This window comes from Phyllostomus discolor, chromosome 9 (genome assembly GCF_004126475.2).
Source record: "Phyllostomus discolor isolate MPI-MPIP mPhyDis1 chromosome 9, mPhyDis1.pri.v3, whole genome shotgun sequence".
Lineage (NCBI taxonomy): Eukaryota > Metazoa > Chordata > Mammalia > Chiroptera > Phyllostomidae > Phyllostomus > Phyllostomus discolor.
This window is the reverse complement of record NC_040911.2, coordinates 13,341,377-13,357,458: the sequence shown is the minus strand read 5'-3', so window position 1 is coordinate 13,357,458 and position 16,082 is coordinate 13,341,377. Positions and strand designations below refer to the sequence as shown.

Genomic DNA, 16,082 nt, shown 5'->3' with positions numbered 1-16,082 from the left:
CACCCCCTTGAAGGTGAGTGACAAGTGCCTCTCTCCATGACATGACCTCACTGCCATTCCAGGGCGTGCGCAGTGAGTGAGGAGTTAGAAGGAAGGCCTTCCAAAGGACTTTCCTTAAGAAAGGGTGATTTTTCTGGTTTTCATGGGCATGAAAATGATGCTTTTACTGTGTGGTTCTTAAGCATTGCTGTTCAGACTTTACTCTCAAAATGACTCCTAAGAGCAATGCTGGAGAAATAAACATCAGCCTCAAGAGTACAAGATAAAGCTGACAAGACCCCTGCCTTCCAGGAGCTTACTGAGTCCTGGTGGAAACCTGAGCTCAATGAACGTAAACACTGGCAACCTCGAAAAGCCTCCCGGAGGGAAGTGGAGAGAGCGCTGGGCACTGGGCAAGACACCAGCAGGGTCCAGTCGGCAGTTTCCCGGGGCGGGCGGGGGGGGGGGGTGTAGGGGGGCAGGGACCCAGAAAGAACGGAAGGACCCGGGCTGAATGCCTGCACACCCCGAACACACACTAATGCCTGATGTCATTCAAAAAACAAAACGTATTCCTGCTCACACAAGTCCTAAATAGCTCTTTTCATAAAAGGGGACAAGGGATTTCATGCCTTTTGCCTATACCCTCTCTATTTTGAATTTAGATAAGAAAAAAAGATAAAGGGGACAAAAGTTTTAGAATTAAGTAATTTGTAATTTTTTGTATCAAAAATAAAAATAACTGAAAGAAAAAAATCCATTCTTCAATATGTAATTGTTTCAGAACCAACTTCCACATTTAAGTTCAACAAATAAAAAATGACTAGGTTTATGAGGAAACTAAATTAAATGTAGAGAATATCCCCTTACAGCTTCCAAGTTACTGAAATTTAGCAAAGGTGTTTGAGATTAGGTCTAATTCTTAAATCCCATCCATTTTAGTATTAGAATTGCTTTGGGGGTGGGGGCTGGGGCCGGGCCGGGTGAGAGAGGCCAAGGCCCAACTCTCAAGGTTCCAACCGAATCGGTCGCAGCAGAGCCCAGCCCCCACGTGGCACACACACCTTGTCCAGGAGACATTAATAATGGAACCACTGCTGGGGTGGAGACTTGGCTAATTCCCAGCAAGAAAAGACAAACAATTCCTGATCATCAATGCTGAATTTCCCTTTTAGGGGAAAACTTACGCCTTAATAACAATCACTGCGTTGACATCATCATCTCATTCGAAAACAGAAGATCTCAGCAAGATGAGAGGGAAAAATGTTTGCAATCACCAAACCTCCTAGTCAAAGCAGCAAAAGGGGCCAAAAGCAAAAGACCCTTTTTTCCCTGCCACCCTCCGCAGAGGTGCCCTTTCCGTCCGTTAGCCGGCGGTTATCTGCCGCCGTAAGGTTGGACTATCTTGAGAAAAACTTTATTTCCGCTCATTTTCATTTCTGTCAGACTTTCCATTATAAATCTGATTTTCTCTGCCAGTAAAAGTAGTATGAGGTTGCAATTTGGCCAAGAAAATTTTAAGCCTGGGTGTGATTTCCGTACCCCAATTTGATTTAAATTAGTTTTGCCATATTTAGTGAGAACTAAAAAAAGTCCCTGTAGCCGCTTTGGGTTGCCTATCAGGTCATTTTCTATACAATTTCAAAAGTCTGAAAAGTCACCGTGTTTATTTCTGGTAATTTTATGTAGAAACGCATGAATAAATTCATATTATTCCATTACTATATCTAGTGAAAACGACTTAATTAATAATAAAGAACTTGATAGCTTTTGGTTTTCAGCTACAATATCCACTTTTTTGAAAGCCGTATGTCTACCATTATTAGTGTTAAATCTCAAGAGAAACATAATGGACACACACACACACACAATTTTCAACCAGATGCATTTTTTAAACAATGTACATTTCTCCAGGACAGCACTTTGCTACCTGTTGCTTACCCCCAGCATTTCTCTGCCCCAAACAAAAGGCTACTGGGATTGGAATGAGCAAGTTTCCATGTAACAGTGCTCATCCTGTAAGTCCACAGGACATTGTTATGACACAATAAGGCAGCTCCTGGAGCTCCTTAGGGCATATCATCGGAAGGTTTTCCACCCAGCGTCTCTATAGTGGAGGAGACAGGAGAAAACAAAAGCTTCCTCTCCAGGCGAGGCACTCACCTGGCCACACAGTGGGGAGTCACTTCAGCTGTGACCTGCTATTTAGACCTGAAGCCCAAGATACCGAGAGGCTGCCTTTCTTTTTTGGTCTGCATAGCTGGTGTTGGAGACAGGGATTCCAAAAACAATTCTGCACCGGAGGAGCTCACTCACTAGAAGACACACTGAGGTCTGCTCTAGTCTCAGATTTCACAGCAAGCAGAAACGCATGATACGTACACTTTTCATCTCAAGCCCCTGTTTCCTTAATCAGGGAATTCCCAAAATTTCGCCTTCCTTTCTCCAGAAGCGATCACACTGTTTGTGGACACTGCTGAGAACAGGCTAAGCACAGCGACAGTCAGCTCTTGTAAGACTCACAACCATGAAGCAGAAATAAGAATGAAAGCATCTCACGCCACACTTCTATCCCGCAGACTTTTTAAGAGAAGCATATGCAATCACACTCCTGTCTACAACAAAATTTTCCTGGATGTGAATGTCTCAGAATGAACCTCCCAAGGCCCAGCAATTCAGCCACCACACGCCGGTCCGTCCACCTCTACACTCCCCCCTCTGCCCCCTTCCACTCCTCACCTTGTATTTGCCAAAAAAAATTAACTTCAGTGTCACCCGAGGGAAGTATTTCCCACAAACCGAGGGAGGGTCTGTGTCCCCGCACACTCACAGACAGACTCCCGCGGTCTGGATGATGCTTTCACAAGTTAAGGGGCCTCACGCTTACTCAGCAGAGGAAATCTTTGTGTCTGAGGAATCACGCCAATTCCTATTAGTAAGAAAGGATACAGGGGCGAGGAAGCCTATTCTCTCATTGACCAGAAAAAGAGGCCCAGCACAAACAGAGACCTCTGCCATGACCATCTGCAAAAAGGAAGGATGTTGTCAACTTTCTTCTCCCCAAAACTCTGGCGACCTCTGCCTTGACCCTCAGAAGCCAGAGCCACAGGAACAGGCTCTCCTGCAGGAATTGAGAGCTTTGCACCAGAGACGCCCGGCACTGAGAGGCTCGTCGCCCGAGCTATCTCCCCCGAACATTTGCACTCACATTCCAAAGATGTTTCCGTTGCGCTGGAACGGCTGTAAATTTCTTTCCTGCACAATTCTTTCCAAACAGACTGCCATGAACTGTACTCTGCAGCAGGAGTTCTTAACCAAGCCCCGTTCCGCTCATCACAACACATCTTTCAGATGCTGACTCTGACTGCACTGGTGGCTGGGCCAAGGGAGTAAACTTTAAAAATGCAAATACATCCGGGGGGGGGGGGGGGGCGAAAAAAAAACCTCCACCAGAACTCTACCTTTGGTGATACAGCAGTGACGGGAAAGGGAGCGCTCCTTCACAGGCTCTGCTTAATTACGGAATCTGTTTGCTCACGTTTTTCAGGATATAGTAAAGAGCTGCTTCACAATTTTTAAATAGGGTTTTTTTCCCCCAGATCATTAAAGGAAATGGGAGGTGAGAGGGTTCAAGAGAACAAGCGCTCCCTTCCAACACAGAAAGAACATACGTGCTGTTTGGGTGGAAGATAAAACAGCAGAGAGCTTTGAATATGAAAGAGGACTGTTAAATTCTATCAGGAGTTTTCCAAAGGAAGAAACCAAGGTACTTATGAAAAGAAAGGCTAAATCTTAAAACAGAGAAGGTTTTAAACATATGATTAATACTGATACTGAAATTAAAAAGAAAGCATCTCTAAAATCTCAATTGTCTTCAAGCAAAGCTTACACTTCTGGTCACTGACAGTATTTTTAGAAGCGGGCTCTCTCTGGAGAGTTAAAAGTGTGCAAACGCAGAGTGCACAGAGACACGAACACACACATGCTACACCTTTGTATTACACTGGCATTTTATTATTTAATTAAAGCACTCTTATTTTTCTAGCTCACGCACGCTTCCCTTGAGACGGCTTTGCTGTTAGCCTGCTGGCCTTGACTTCCAGCCAAAAACAATTCAGAAACAAAAAGGGACAACAAATCATATTTTCACAGACATTTTTATCCCTCAATACAACCCTGTTTTCACACAACATCATACAGCCCCTATGAAAACTATAATTTAGGCCAATAGCCACTGAGCCCAGGGCTGGACACATGGCTGCACGAAGTGCTCCCAGTGTAAGAAATTCTGAAGTTCTTAATTGCAAATAAACTCTTTTGATAGAACCACTGTAACCGACATCGCTGGTTTGCAAACAGTGCCACTGTACCGGCTGATGGATTAAAAAATAAAACCAAGCCAGTGCATGCAGTGCTGATACGCCAGCGATCTAAAGATGAAGTGTTTATTACTTCCAAGCTCTGCGTTATTTCATTACTTTTTAAAAAGAAAGAGGCATCGGCACACTTTCAGTGCATCTTAGTGTTACAGTCTGAAAGGCATCATCTAATGAATGAAATGAACCAATTTACCAGGTTAATTTTCTCAACCCTTCCCCATGCGAGATTCTCACTTACCTGGTGGCAACCCTGTAAGTTTGATTCTCTCCCATAAGATGAATATGAACCCCTTTCGGTTTTACCTGCCAAGAGAAACAATAAAAAAAAATGTGTAAATTGTGTTTTTCCTTTTAAAAAAATCCTGCAGGTAACAGATATCTACTTCTCTTCCCGGGTGTTTACATACGTAAAGTAGGCACTACTGGCAATGTATGCAAGCAAGAGAGGGAATAACACTTCCCCACTCTGGCTATGATAAACTGGAAAAAAATACCCTTCATTCCTATTCTTAGCCAAACCACTCCACACTTCCAAACACTGTCATTCCAATGGCCTCCACTTTCTCCAACAAACAAACTGTCATTCCTTATTTTCACTTTCTTCCTCTCTCACAAAATTTAAACAATTTCATTTTTATTTACACAGCAGGCAAATTATCTATGTAATGACCCTAGTCTAGTAATTCCCATTGATTATATTGACACTTAATGGTGAGGCCAAAGCTAATCAATCAAGGCTTTCCAGATGGTGAATACAGCAAAGGAACTATTCAAAATTCTGAGACTCTCTTTTTTTAACTCTCTTTCCCGAGAGTAAATTTCATCATGATCAAGATGATGATGGAATTTACATTTGGAAAAGAGGGTTTTTGAAAAATTGCCCGCTCTGAAACTCAAGTTCAGATTCTACCAGTAAACTCACTCAGCGGGACATGGGATAATGGAATGTGAATGTCCTGCTCCAATTCTAACAACACAATTTTTATCTACAGACAATGTTACAGCAATGTACACGCAGCCTCAGATGCTATCTGGCCACCTCTAAGGACAAAATCAAGGCTACTCATGCGTTTCTTTTAAAAGTGGGGTTAGCTTTAACAATCAGCAAGGAAGACAACACAACCACATTACAAGAGGTCGAAGCAGTAGAGTTTAGTTAGTGACATATGAAGAGTCACAGAAAAATCAATCCACACCAGAACATCTAGGGACCCAGCCAAGTGCCCAGAACACAAACCCCACGCCACCTGAGACAGCAGAATACTTCTTTCTTGCAGATTAGTCTTAAGGAGTACTACATTTTACACCTAGGACTACACTATTCTTTTTTCCAATAGGAAAATTCAAAACTAGCATTTTGAGGAACTAAATGGCATCCCTCTAAAGTTTACAGCCCCCCCGAGTCCCCACCTCAGCCTGAGTTAACGCAAATGCTAGAAGGGGGCGCAGCCATTTTTTATGGTCCCGTTCGACGGCAGTGCTGCCAGTGCATGCCCTGGCGACGCCACACAAAGGATGTCCCTGTGATGAACCTTGTGTCTGATCAAAAGTCACTACATCCATAAAGGAGGATTTTTCAAAGAAAGCCCAACCTGAGCCTTAACATTAACCCTCTTTCCCCCAGTATTCACTTCTCTACTGATTTCCAGGAATCTGAAACTTGGAAAAACATCCTCCCCGCCCCATTTCTGGTATATTTCAAAGTAGGCAATCAATGTCCACATCAATTTCAATGACAATGGAACAGGGTATCCTCTCAGAGGCTGCCCGACCTGGGATGTCTAAGACAGTAACTTCAATTGTATGAGGATTTTCCATTGAAGAAAAGGCTCATTTACCTGTTCGGCAGTGCAAATGGTCATACAGACATATTTCTTCTTCTGCGTAAGTCAGATACAACCTATAGATGCCCTTGAACTTCTCTTTACAAATATTAGTAACAGAAAGACTCGACCTTTATGAGCTATCAAATGATGTGTGCCCTTCCTTAAGCTCTTACAGCTACAAAGCGTCAATACAACCACACCATCATTCACTTCAATGTAATATTCCCTTGCTAACAACCAGAAAGGCAGGTAAAGAGGTAGGTAAGTGTAGGCAGGCAAGCAGTCAGACTGAAAGGTAGATGCCAGATAAATAGATGGGATAAAATTTGCTCTGACTTCCCAGGAAATTGAACTTCTAGTGTCTTGGTTGGTAATGTCTAAAAAACTGGATTGTAAAATACAATTTTAAGGAAAAAGGGCTATCTATTTTTCTCTATAGAAGGAATTACTAAATCCATCCCCTATATAATTTCACCACCTGGCACTATTTCCCAACTTGAGTCCAACACACAAACCTCAGAAAGATGAATTTTCGTACCAGGGTTTGTCCCAATCCATTCATACACACACACACACACACACACACGCACACGCACACACACGTATGTATGTTAGAGCTATCCCTTCCATTATTTTGAAGTCAGAAAGTCAGTACAAACAGTAAGAGAGAAAGAGGGAGGGAGGGAGGGAAAGAGAATAAGAACAAACGGGAGAGAGGAGAGAGGACAGGAGAGAAACAGAGAGAGGGAGAGTGGAGTGGAAAGGCAAGGGGGCAGGAAGGGAGAGGAGGGCAGAGAGGAGAAGAATGTGAATTCGTGCTGCACGGCGTCCCCGAAGTACTCCTGGCTACACGGGCCAGCCTTCTTTACTATCATATCAGATACAGACTGCTTAATCTTAATTTTGCTTGTTAAAAAATATTTATCCAGATACAAAAATAAACCCACTGCAAATTACAAGTTGTCAGGGTTAAAAATCTACTCCTGTTTGTGTGGGGGAGGATAAGGGACCAGCATAGACATGAATCATTCTCAGTAATTTGAGTGTTTCCATGACATCAATGGGCACCGGTCCAGGACTCTGTCGAAGTCTGCGAGGTACCAAGGAGGCAGTGCAGCCAGCAGGAGGCTGGGAGGTGCACTTTTTTTTTTCTTTAGGATTATGCTCCTTGTAAAGATTTCATCTGTAGCATCCACTTTTACCATCAAATAGATTGCTCCAGAGATCACGAGTGAACACATTTCATTCTGATAGTGTAAGCCTTTAACTTTACTACATCTTTTTGTTCCCAAATTCAACTATAAATCTGCCCTCAGAGCCCAAACCTCTGTTTGGGAGCAAAATAATCGGACAGGGACTGTGGATAAACTCAAGCACTTTCTCAAACGTATTATATCTATTCCCGTCATTTCCTAATGACAGGAAGCAGCCATTTTACAATGACACCTCAGTTTCTAGGAAAAGAAATAGATCTTTTGTGTAAACTGCCCAGTAAAAATTAGCTATGGTCTTGATGTTGATGTTCTGCTTAAAATTCACTGAAACATTTGTCTCAGATAATAAAATTTTCAAGAGCGCCGATACCATGTTGGAGCGGGGTTCCTGAGGAACTATCTGTGCTCACGAGCACAAAAGCTCCTACATGTCTGCGTTCTCGCTACGTCAGGCACGGATTTTTGTCACTTATACCAATGGGCTGGCACAGCCAGCCTTTCCTGCTTTCTCCATTCTTCGCCACCCACCTCCCCCACCCCCACCCCACAGCGGAGCTTTGAATGAGCTAAAGATTCCGTTTTTCCGATATTTAAAAGAGATAGCAGTGATGAACAAGCCCGGCGCGCTCACTGCAGAATTTTCGAGACATCCCTCCAGTACTAGAATGCGACAGCCGCTGCGGATATTTTTTGGCACAAAGACAATGGTGGCAGTGCCAAGCCCCATGGCTAAAACTACTCAAAAGAGGCATAAGGGTAGCATTAATCGCTCAAGTCTTTTACTGCATGGAGTACTGTTGTCCATATTTTAAAAACTAAAAGTACCCGTTAGTAACATTTGTCGTATGCCCAGAAAGGGTGTGTATGTGTGTGTGTGTGGGGGGGGGGTATTCTGAAATACATACCACAAACAAATCTTGTCAGGCATTTGATTCATTTTTATACCTAAAAGGACCGAATGTTAAATTTTGCTGCTGGTGACAATCTGCCGTGCATGAGACGAGTGGTACGACCTAATGGGGGACACTGATGGCTGAGTGGGAGCTGCAGAGAGGATTTTACAAACTTAGCTGCAATACTGGCTCAATGACTTCCTTGTACAGAAATGATGTACACAAGGAACACGGACTATTAGGTCACAATATTTTTAGATTAAACAAGAAAAACGCTGTAAATGAGCAGACACAACATCCGTCAATCAATCCTCCCGCAGACAAAGGAGGCGCAAACGCAGCCCCCCCTCTGGAACACGCCGGCACCTCCAGTGAGCCAACAGCCCGGGAAGTCGACACGCTCCATCCAAACTGAACCCATCAACTGCTAAAACCTGTACTTGAATTTTATTATTAAAAATGGCACCACTTGGTAATCAATAAAGGATTCACTTGCTTTTTTTGCTGCCCTTGAAAAACTAATCTAAGCAGAAAATACTACATAAGCTACTTCCAGTTCTTTTAAAGACCAGTATTTTTGCTGATCTATTCAGGAATCCTCTATCTTGCTGCCCCAAGAAGGATAGGGGAAAAAAATATTTTTATAGTTTTCCATTTGACTTCCAATCTTTCTTCCAATGTATCCAAGTATCCTGTTGTAAGGGAATGCCACGGGAATTGGATGAGAATGAAAACATTACATAAAGGTACAAATGGTCTCATAAGTCCATTCATTCACAGGGAAACATCTAAGAAGCAAGCCTTCAGTAGGTTACCACACCTGGACAGTTCTAATCACCACGGCAAGAGGGAGAACAACAAAAACACCTTGCTGATAATACGATTTCTGGAGATCAGCTGTGACACAGGAGACCCCACTAGTGGTTGACCAGTAGGATAATAACAAGGTCATGCTCAGGTTTCTAGCCTTTCATTCTTAAAAGGACACTCTTAAAATTAGGTATAAATGGTAGGTGTTGCACCTATCACTGAAAAATTGCACCTCTGCAGTGAAACATTTCCCATGAAAAGCCTCGCCACAAATTATCTGATGCTGCAGGACAATACTAAGTAAGGCTGTCTCACGGTTAATCCTCATTCTGGGGACTGAAGAATGAGCCTTTGTTCCCCGCCATCAGACTAGGGAACTAACTCATCATAACCGTGTGTGAGTCAAAATACATCTCTGTCCCTGTCCCCAACCTACTTCCGGTTACCCTTTTAAGTGTTATATTGAAAAGTCTATTGCATTTAAAAATGATTGCAATTCTTAGTGGTTCTGAAAATATACATGAGGTCATTATTCACAGTTCTTTCATCTTTCCCATGCCTGCTTTTTCCGCCCTTCCTCAAATAACAATAGCTGAGTCCCTGTCATGCATTACCCACAATGCAAAGGGCTTGTGTAGACTACTCGCTTATTCAAGCCACACAACAATCCTGTGGGGTGGGTAATATAAAAACTGTTCCATAGGTGAGGAAACTGAGTTACAAAAATTACCAGAGGTCACACAGGAGGTAAGTGATAGAGCCAGGAATCAAACCCTGGAAGTTTGATTCCAAATATTGGACTTTTGGGCACTGTTCTGTACTACTAATATTTAAATTCTGGGGAAAAAAATCCATAAATAAGCAAGAAGCCCAATACAGAAGACTCAAACCCCAGAGCTCAAAACACTCATGAATTTGATATGAAATTAATGAAAGTGTCTTATAGGTGGTGATGATTTACATTTACATGGTGTTGTACTCCTAAAAGGTCTCTAGGTGCTTTATAGCTGTGCGAATGCTGTACACCAGACTCTGACGTTGCACAAAAAAACGACAGTCATCTCCACATTAACTTGAAGCAACTAACCAACAAAAACATGGCTGCAAACTGCATCTCTGTGCCCTCCCTATGTGAAGACTACGACTTCATTTAAAATGCACAGAGAAGAGTAAAGGTGAAAATATAACTACAATACAGGTCAACACAGCATTGCTCACAAAGCGTCTTCTGTGGGATAATAACGTCACAACAGGCTCCAGGAAACAAAAGGGAAGCTAAGTTAAAGGGCCTAGAGAACGTTGCAAGCTCTCTCTATTTCTTTCCCAGAAATGTACCCTGTATCTTAGCAAGCCAACGCTTCAGAGACGTCCTGTAGTAAGTGAGGACATTTAATTCTGCACAACATTATCCTTCCTAAATGCGTCTCACCGCACACAGCTGCCCCACTCTTTCTGTCTGTTAATACAAGTCCCGAGGAACTTCAGGAGCGACTACTATACAAAACAACACTAAGAATTATGGGTTTAATGTATGTTTGTAATTTTCTATCAAATACATGATGTAAGTTTTAGGACTGAATTTCATTTACTTTAAACTGATCTGAACACAGCGTGGACTTCCTGCAAGTTTCCATGCAGATGCGCCTTCCCTGCTGTAACTGACCGGCCAGCCTGGACCGTCCCTGGTCCCAGTTTGGAGGCAAGAGAGTCTGGGTTTGCAAGATATCAGAAGCCGATCTTATTCTTTCGATTTCTGAAATTCAGAGAAGAACACTAGTTCTCTCCTACAGAATCTTAGTATTCCAGGACAACTCTTGTCATCATCCACAGGCATTAAGGAATCAAATTTAATGCACTTCATGCTAAAAGAACTACAACTCAATTCCAGCAGATGAACTAGTCAGCCACTCCCCAGCTCAGGAAATTCTCCTCCTCCCCTGCTCTCTAAACTGAAAACTGAAAAAACAGTTGGGGGAGAGGGTGATGAGGCACACGGTTTGTACCAAAGAATAACAGGAAATGGGGAGCTAGCCATGTTCCTGGAAAAGACTAGCCTTCATCCTCTCGTTCATTGATGTTTTTAGGTCACAAAAATAGAATACTCGATAATGACCCACAGCTCCGACCCTGGAAAAGTGGGACTTTGGGCTGCGTTCCGTCACTGACGCGCCCCGTGTTGTCCGGACATCGCGCTGCCTTCCCAGCGTGGACCCGCTCCAGCTCCAGGGGTACTCGCCGCGCCTCCTGAGACGCCACTCAAACGCATGATTCTAGGTGCTGCCCACGGGTCAGAACTGCTCTTTGCTTCTCCCTAAAGCACTCATATTTCTAAAGCACAATCTAGTGTGCCGACGGACTTAACTTGCGTTATTGAAGAGAACACGCCCAAGAACCCCTCAGATGATCACTTAATCCCTATTTTTTGATGAGGTTACTCAAATTAAGAAACAAGCCTATACCCGAGGTTACACAGATACTAAGAGACAAAGCTAGAACATAAACTTTCAATTCCAGTACAAAAGCCTGTTTTTACAATGCGCCACCTCTTTGGGGCGTATTGTAGATGTGTTACCAGCGTATGTTTTGGTATCAAACATTATCCCACTCGTCTTTTCCCTGTGTTCCCGCAACCCTCCCCTCAAAGAATTTTAACTCGATTTGTAGTAACCCAAGTCCTTTGATGGATGAAAACGTAAAAATTAATAAACATCCTGAGTGCCCATCCTCTGGGAGATCGACACAGAAGAAAAATACCACCTTAGATCATTTCACGTGCAGAAGAAAACAGCCTGAGTCATCGCCCTCACCCAGAGCCGAGCTCCGGAGGCGTGAGCACCCGATCAGACTAAAGCACGTGAGTTTTATGCTTTATTCTCCAAAGGCAGGAAAATCTTTCCTTGAAAATAACTCTCATTCCACAGAGTGTGCAATTAATCAACATAATCATGGGGATAACGTAGCTGTTTGGGGAGGTGTGTCAAATAACTCTTTAAGGCCACTGAAGGGCCACTTGAGCCACCGCAGTAATGATTTTCTGAGTCAGCAATTTGTACAAGGGTCCCCTAGGGACCTGAAGGACTAAGGGCAACCCCGAAATCACTCAACTTACTTCTAATCGGTAACTTGCCACTGGCTTCGCATGAACAAGATCTGAACAGCTCTGTCGGCCCCGTCTCACATTCTCCCCATGGCGCCTGTGCCGGCTGGGTCTGACCAAGATGCCCAGGGAGTGTGCAGCCTCTGAAGGAACAACACTGGCACCTAACATCTTGTTTTTTATTAGAAGAAACTATAGTTTCATATGAAAATGAAAAAAGGGGACATTTGCAATATATACCACAGGTATCAAAAGCAAGCAGAAATAAAATATGTGTGCTATCTTCTTAGGAGCAAAGGAAGACATAAGATGGGAGTGGAGAAAGTAGTGCCCCCAAATTCAATTTTAAGGTGAAGAAACCCTGCTGGTCGTGAAAATCATCAGTGGGACTTTTCTTAGAACAGATCCCTGGGGTCTCTACCCCAGAGTACTCGAAGTCAGTGGAGTGGGATCTGGCATTTCTACTTTAAAAAGAAAAAATTACACTGGCTAGGCTAATGAGCCACAGAGTAACGAATTTAAGAGACAGGCACAGGCTTTAGGGGTACAACAGAAGAAGCTCTGATAAACCTGGTAACCTAGCGGAGAACAAAAAATCAATTACTGCCTGATGCCACCCATTTAACTGGATTTTAAAAAGACAAACAATCGTTGCTCTCTGACACCCTTTCAGACAGTTACCGTGCAACCATTTCATGGGTTAGAAACAGCGATTTTTCAAGGGGTATGTCGCAAGAATTTTTAAAACAACCGATCCCTGACTATTTAGTCAGGGGCACTAACCTCTTTTTCCTTAGATTGTCAAATAATAACAATAGCTAACCCAACAACAGCTGTCCGGTGTGAATGAATCAAAATAATACTTATTTTTCTTACGTCAGCAAAAAATATATTTTTTGGTGCGCTGCAGAATTTTAGTAATTAGCTTATGTGTGCCGTGCGGTAGAAAGGGTCGAAAATCGCTGGGTTGGGGAAACCTTTTCCTGGCAGCATACTACGCCTTCACGTTTGTTCATCCCCACTGATGAAGACCGGCTGTTTTAAAGAAATTAGCCACATATTACTAAGTAGATTCCCCTGACAAACAACACAGTTCCAAGACAGGAGAGTCCTCAAGGTGAACCGCTGCCCCTCTTCTGTCGGCCCCAGGGCCCCTGCCGCAGAAGCGTCCCTTCCCCGGCCCCACCCCAAGGCAGATCAGCCTGCAGTGCCCACTGCTGGTGTAGCTTTAAAGGGCCCGTGGCCCATGCGTGCTCCTCCGCCCATGCTCCTCTGAAGGCAGTGCGAGTCCACGCCAGAGACACAGTCTGCTCTTCGACCTCTCCCGAGGACATCTGCCACACGTGTGGCCAGACACAGGACAGACAGCATCCTCTGAGTGAGACTTTGTTGCCAGGCTGAATTGTTTGGAACTTATCAGCAAATTATAAAGAAAATCAGTAGCTACCCTTCCCCACACAGATCACTTTTAGCGGTAAGTTACTGGCTGCCCATTCGAACGTGATGTCCTGCCAGAGCCTTACCAGCGTGAGACGTAAAATCTAATCGTGACCAAACTCTGAATTAGGTACAGGGGAACAGAACACAGAGGAAAAGGTTTAGGATTACATTTGCCATAGAGTGTTTATGTAGGAAAATTTCATATTTTAGCACCTGGCATGTAGGCGACGGCCTCAGTTTTCAAGCTGAGCTTAGAGCTAACAAGAACATAACAATTATCACCTCTTAAAGAAACCACACACATTTTATGTGATACTCAAGACTGCACAAAAATAAAGGGGGTGGGGGTTTCGTGGAGATATTAAGTAGTTTATACATGTGCATAATACATGTAAGTATTACACTTACATACATACACACATTTATATAAGTAACACGTTTAACCCCAGACAGAAGGTACTCCAAGTGTCACATATGTATCTGTAATGCCTTAGACGAGCGTTTCTCCAGCCCTAGCACCGCACTGCAATTGGTGTGCAGTCCCTAAACATACACCACTGAGAAGTTAAGGGGAAACAGCCCAGAATTCATATATAAGTATTTGAGGGCATGCACAGAGCAGGCAAACAAGGAAGACTGCTAACCCATTGAGGCTGTTCTTCAAGATCACCTTTAAGAGAATGGACCTACGAAAGCCATACTCAGAGGTTAACAAGACCAAAGCTCTCAGAGTGTGACTCCCCTCGCTAGTCACTGTTAGTGGAAGGTGATGGTTCACAGGTAAAATTACACAAGCTGCTGAGTTCCACACGGGATGGTTAAGGAGAGCCTTCCAATCACCGAGTGTAAGAGCGTGACTAAATCAAGAGAGGAAGGCGGTGGGGCAGGAAGTGGAGAGGCAGAGGAAAGGGCGATCAGAGAGGAAAGGAGGAAGGGGAATGGGGCAGTCAGAGCAGTGACCTCATCCTATCAAAATATGTGAAAATAAAATACATTACATGGGTAGTTGTTTACAGATGGCAATTTTCACCTCTGAAACTTGTCCAAATGATGATCTGAACAGGTGTGAAGGAGATCCAAGAGACACAGGGTACAAAAGTAACTGTTTGTTGAGTGTTTCCACATACCATGCACTGGGTGCTGGAGTCAACGATGGGTGTTATTCATGAGGGGTAAGAGTTTAGAGGGCTGCAATGGGGAGCAAGCCCAACACTGTACTAGGTAAGGGTTGAAAAAGGAGTGATGAGAAGCACAGAGGAAGAGCACCTGCCACAACGGAACTGCATCTTGGTAACAGGTAGCAATAGGAAAGACGTGTATTGGAGATTCTGTGCAAGATGCCATTGTAACAGATTTAGGGGAACTTGATATTGGCATGCAGTTTGTAGTTACCTGGCAATTTTAAATAAATCAAAGTAAATTAAAAACTAGTAATTATATAATTTATCAAAAACATTTTAAAGTCTCTGGTACCTAAAATTGGAAAGACAGAAAGCTGAAAGAACACTTAAGATGACATTTCCCCCCTCCCCAGCTCTAAGCTTTTGGATCATTTCATACTTAGGGGAGCTGGTTTTGGAGTTTTGATGGAATTTGCTTACAAATGAGAGAAATCTGCAATAGAAGAGAAAAGAACTGTAAAGATCTAAACTCTCCATGTAACACCTTACTGATTCAATCAAGACATATCATTTCAGAGCTATGTAGCAATCACTTATAATTAATTATCATAAAGAATTTGGTAAAAGTGTGCCAGCCAAAATTTGTTGCTATTTTTAAGACACACTCCTTATACAGAGCCCTGGTCTTCCCTGGCAGAAAGCAAGGCTCCTCTGCATCCGAGCCGCAGCTGCGGGAGAGAGGCCAGGATGCGCCTGCTGTGACTGCCCTGGTGGAAGCTGGTCCTGTGACCTGGGGATACAGAGGCCCTCGGTGACTTGCTCCTTGAACAGGAACAGCTCACGCCCCATCAACAACAACTCGGAGTGGCAAAACAAAACAGAAAGAGGGTTCCACTCAAACTACCATTCTCAGTGTCTGCTAGGGAGGACAGCTTCATTTGATCTGCAGGAAACAAACAAAATAAAATGCCTTTATAAAATACAACAGTGCAAACAGAAGCTCGTTTTCCTTCACGAAGAAGTGAAAACTGTCAGCTCTATCAGGGAGTTCTCTACCAGGGGCAGCCTGATCCATCACCTACCACAGGTAATGTTTCAAATTTCAGTGATTTATCCTTTTAAGTCAATTCCCACCTTACTCAAATAAGAATTCTTAAGCGCAATCAGGCCAGGAGGAACTACAAAAATAAATACGATTAATGGAAATGTAAAATCAACCACTTAAAAACTCAAGAGTGGCATATATTTTACATGCTATTTAAATTATCAGGGCTCTATTTAGCAAAAATAAACCAAAACACACACATACACACACACAACTTC

General features: G+C 43.3%; 1 protein-coding gene across 19 annotated transcripts in view; it reads right to left on the bottom strand.

Moving 5' to 3' along the window:
* The window catches only part of TCF4 (transcription factor 4), a 336,832-nt gene that overhangs the window by 163,605 nt on the left and 157,145 nt on the right, over positions 1–16,082 (bottom strand). For all 19 annotated transcript variants that reach the window (XM_036010176.1, XM_036010179.1, XM_036010175.1 and 16 more), the window contains one exon: positions 4,597–4,661. In XM_036010176.1, coding sequence (XP_035866069.1) covers positions 4,597–4,661 — 65 coding nt within the window. The remainder of the gene's footprint in view (positions 1–4,596; positions 4,662–16,082) is intronic.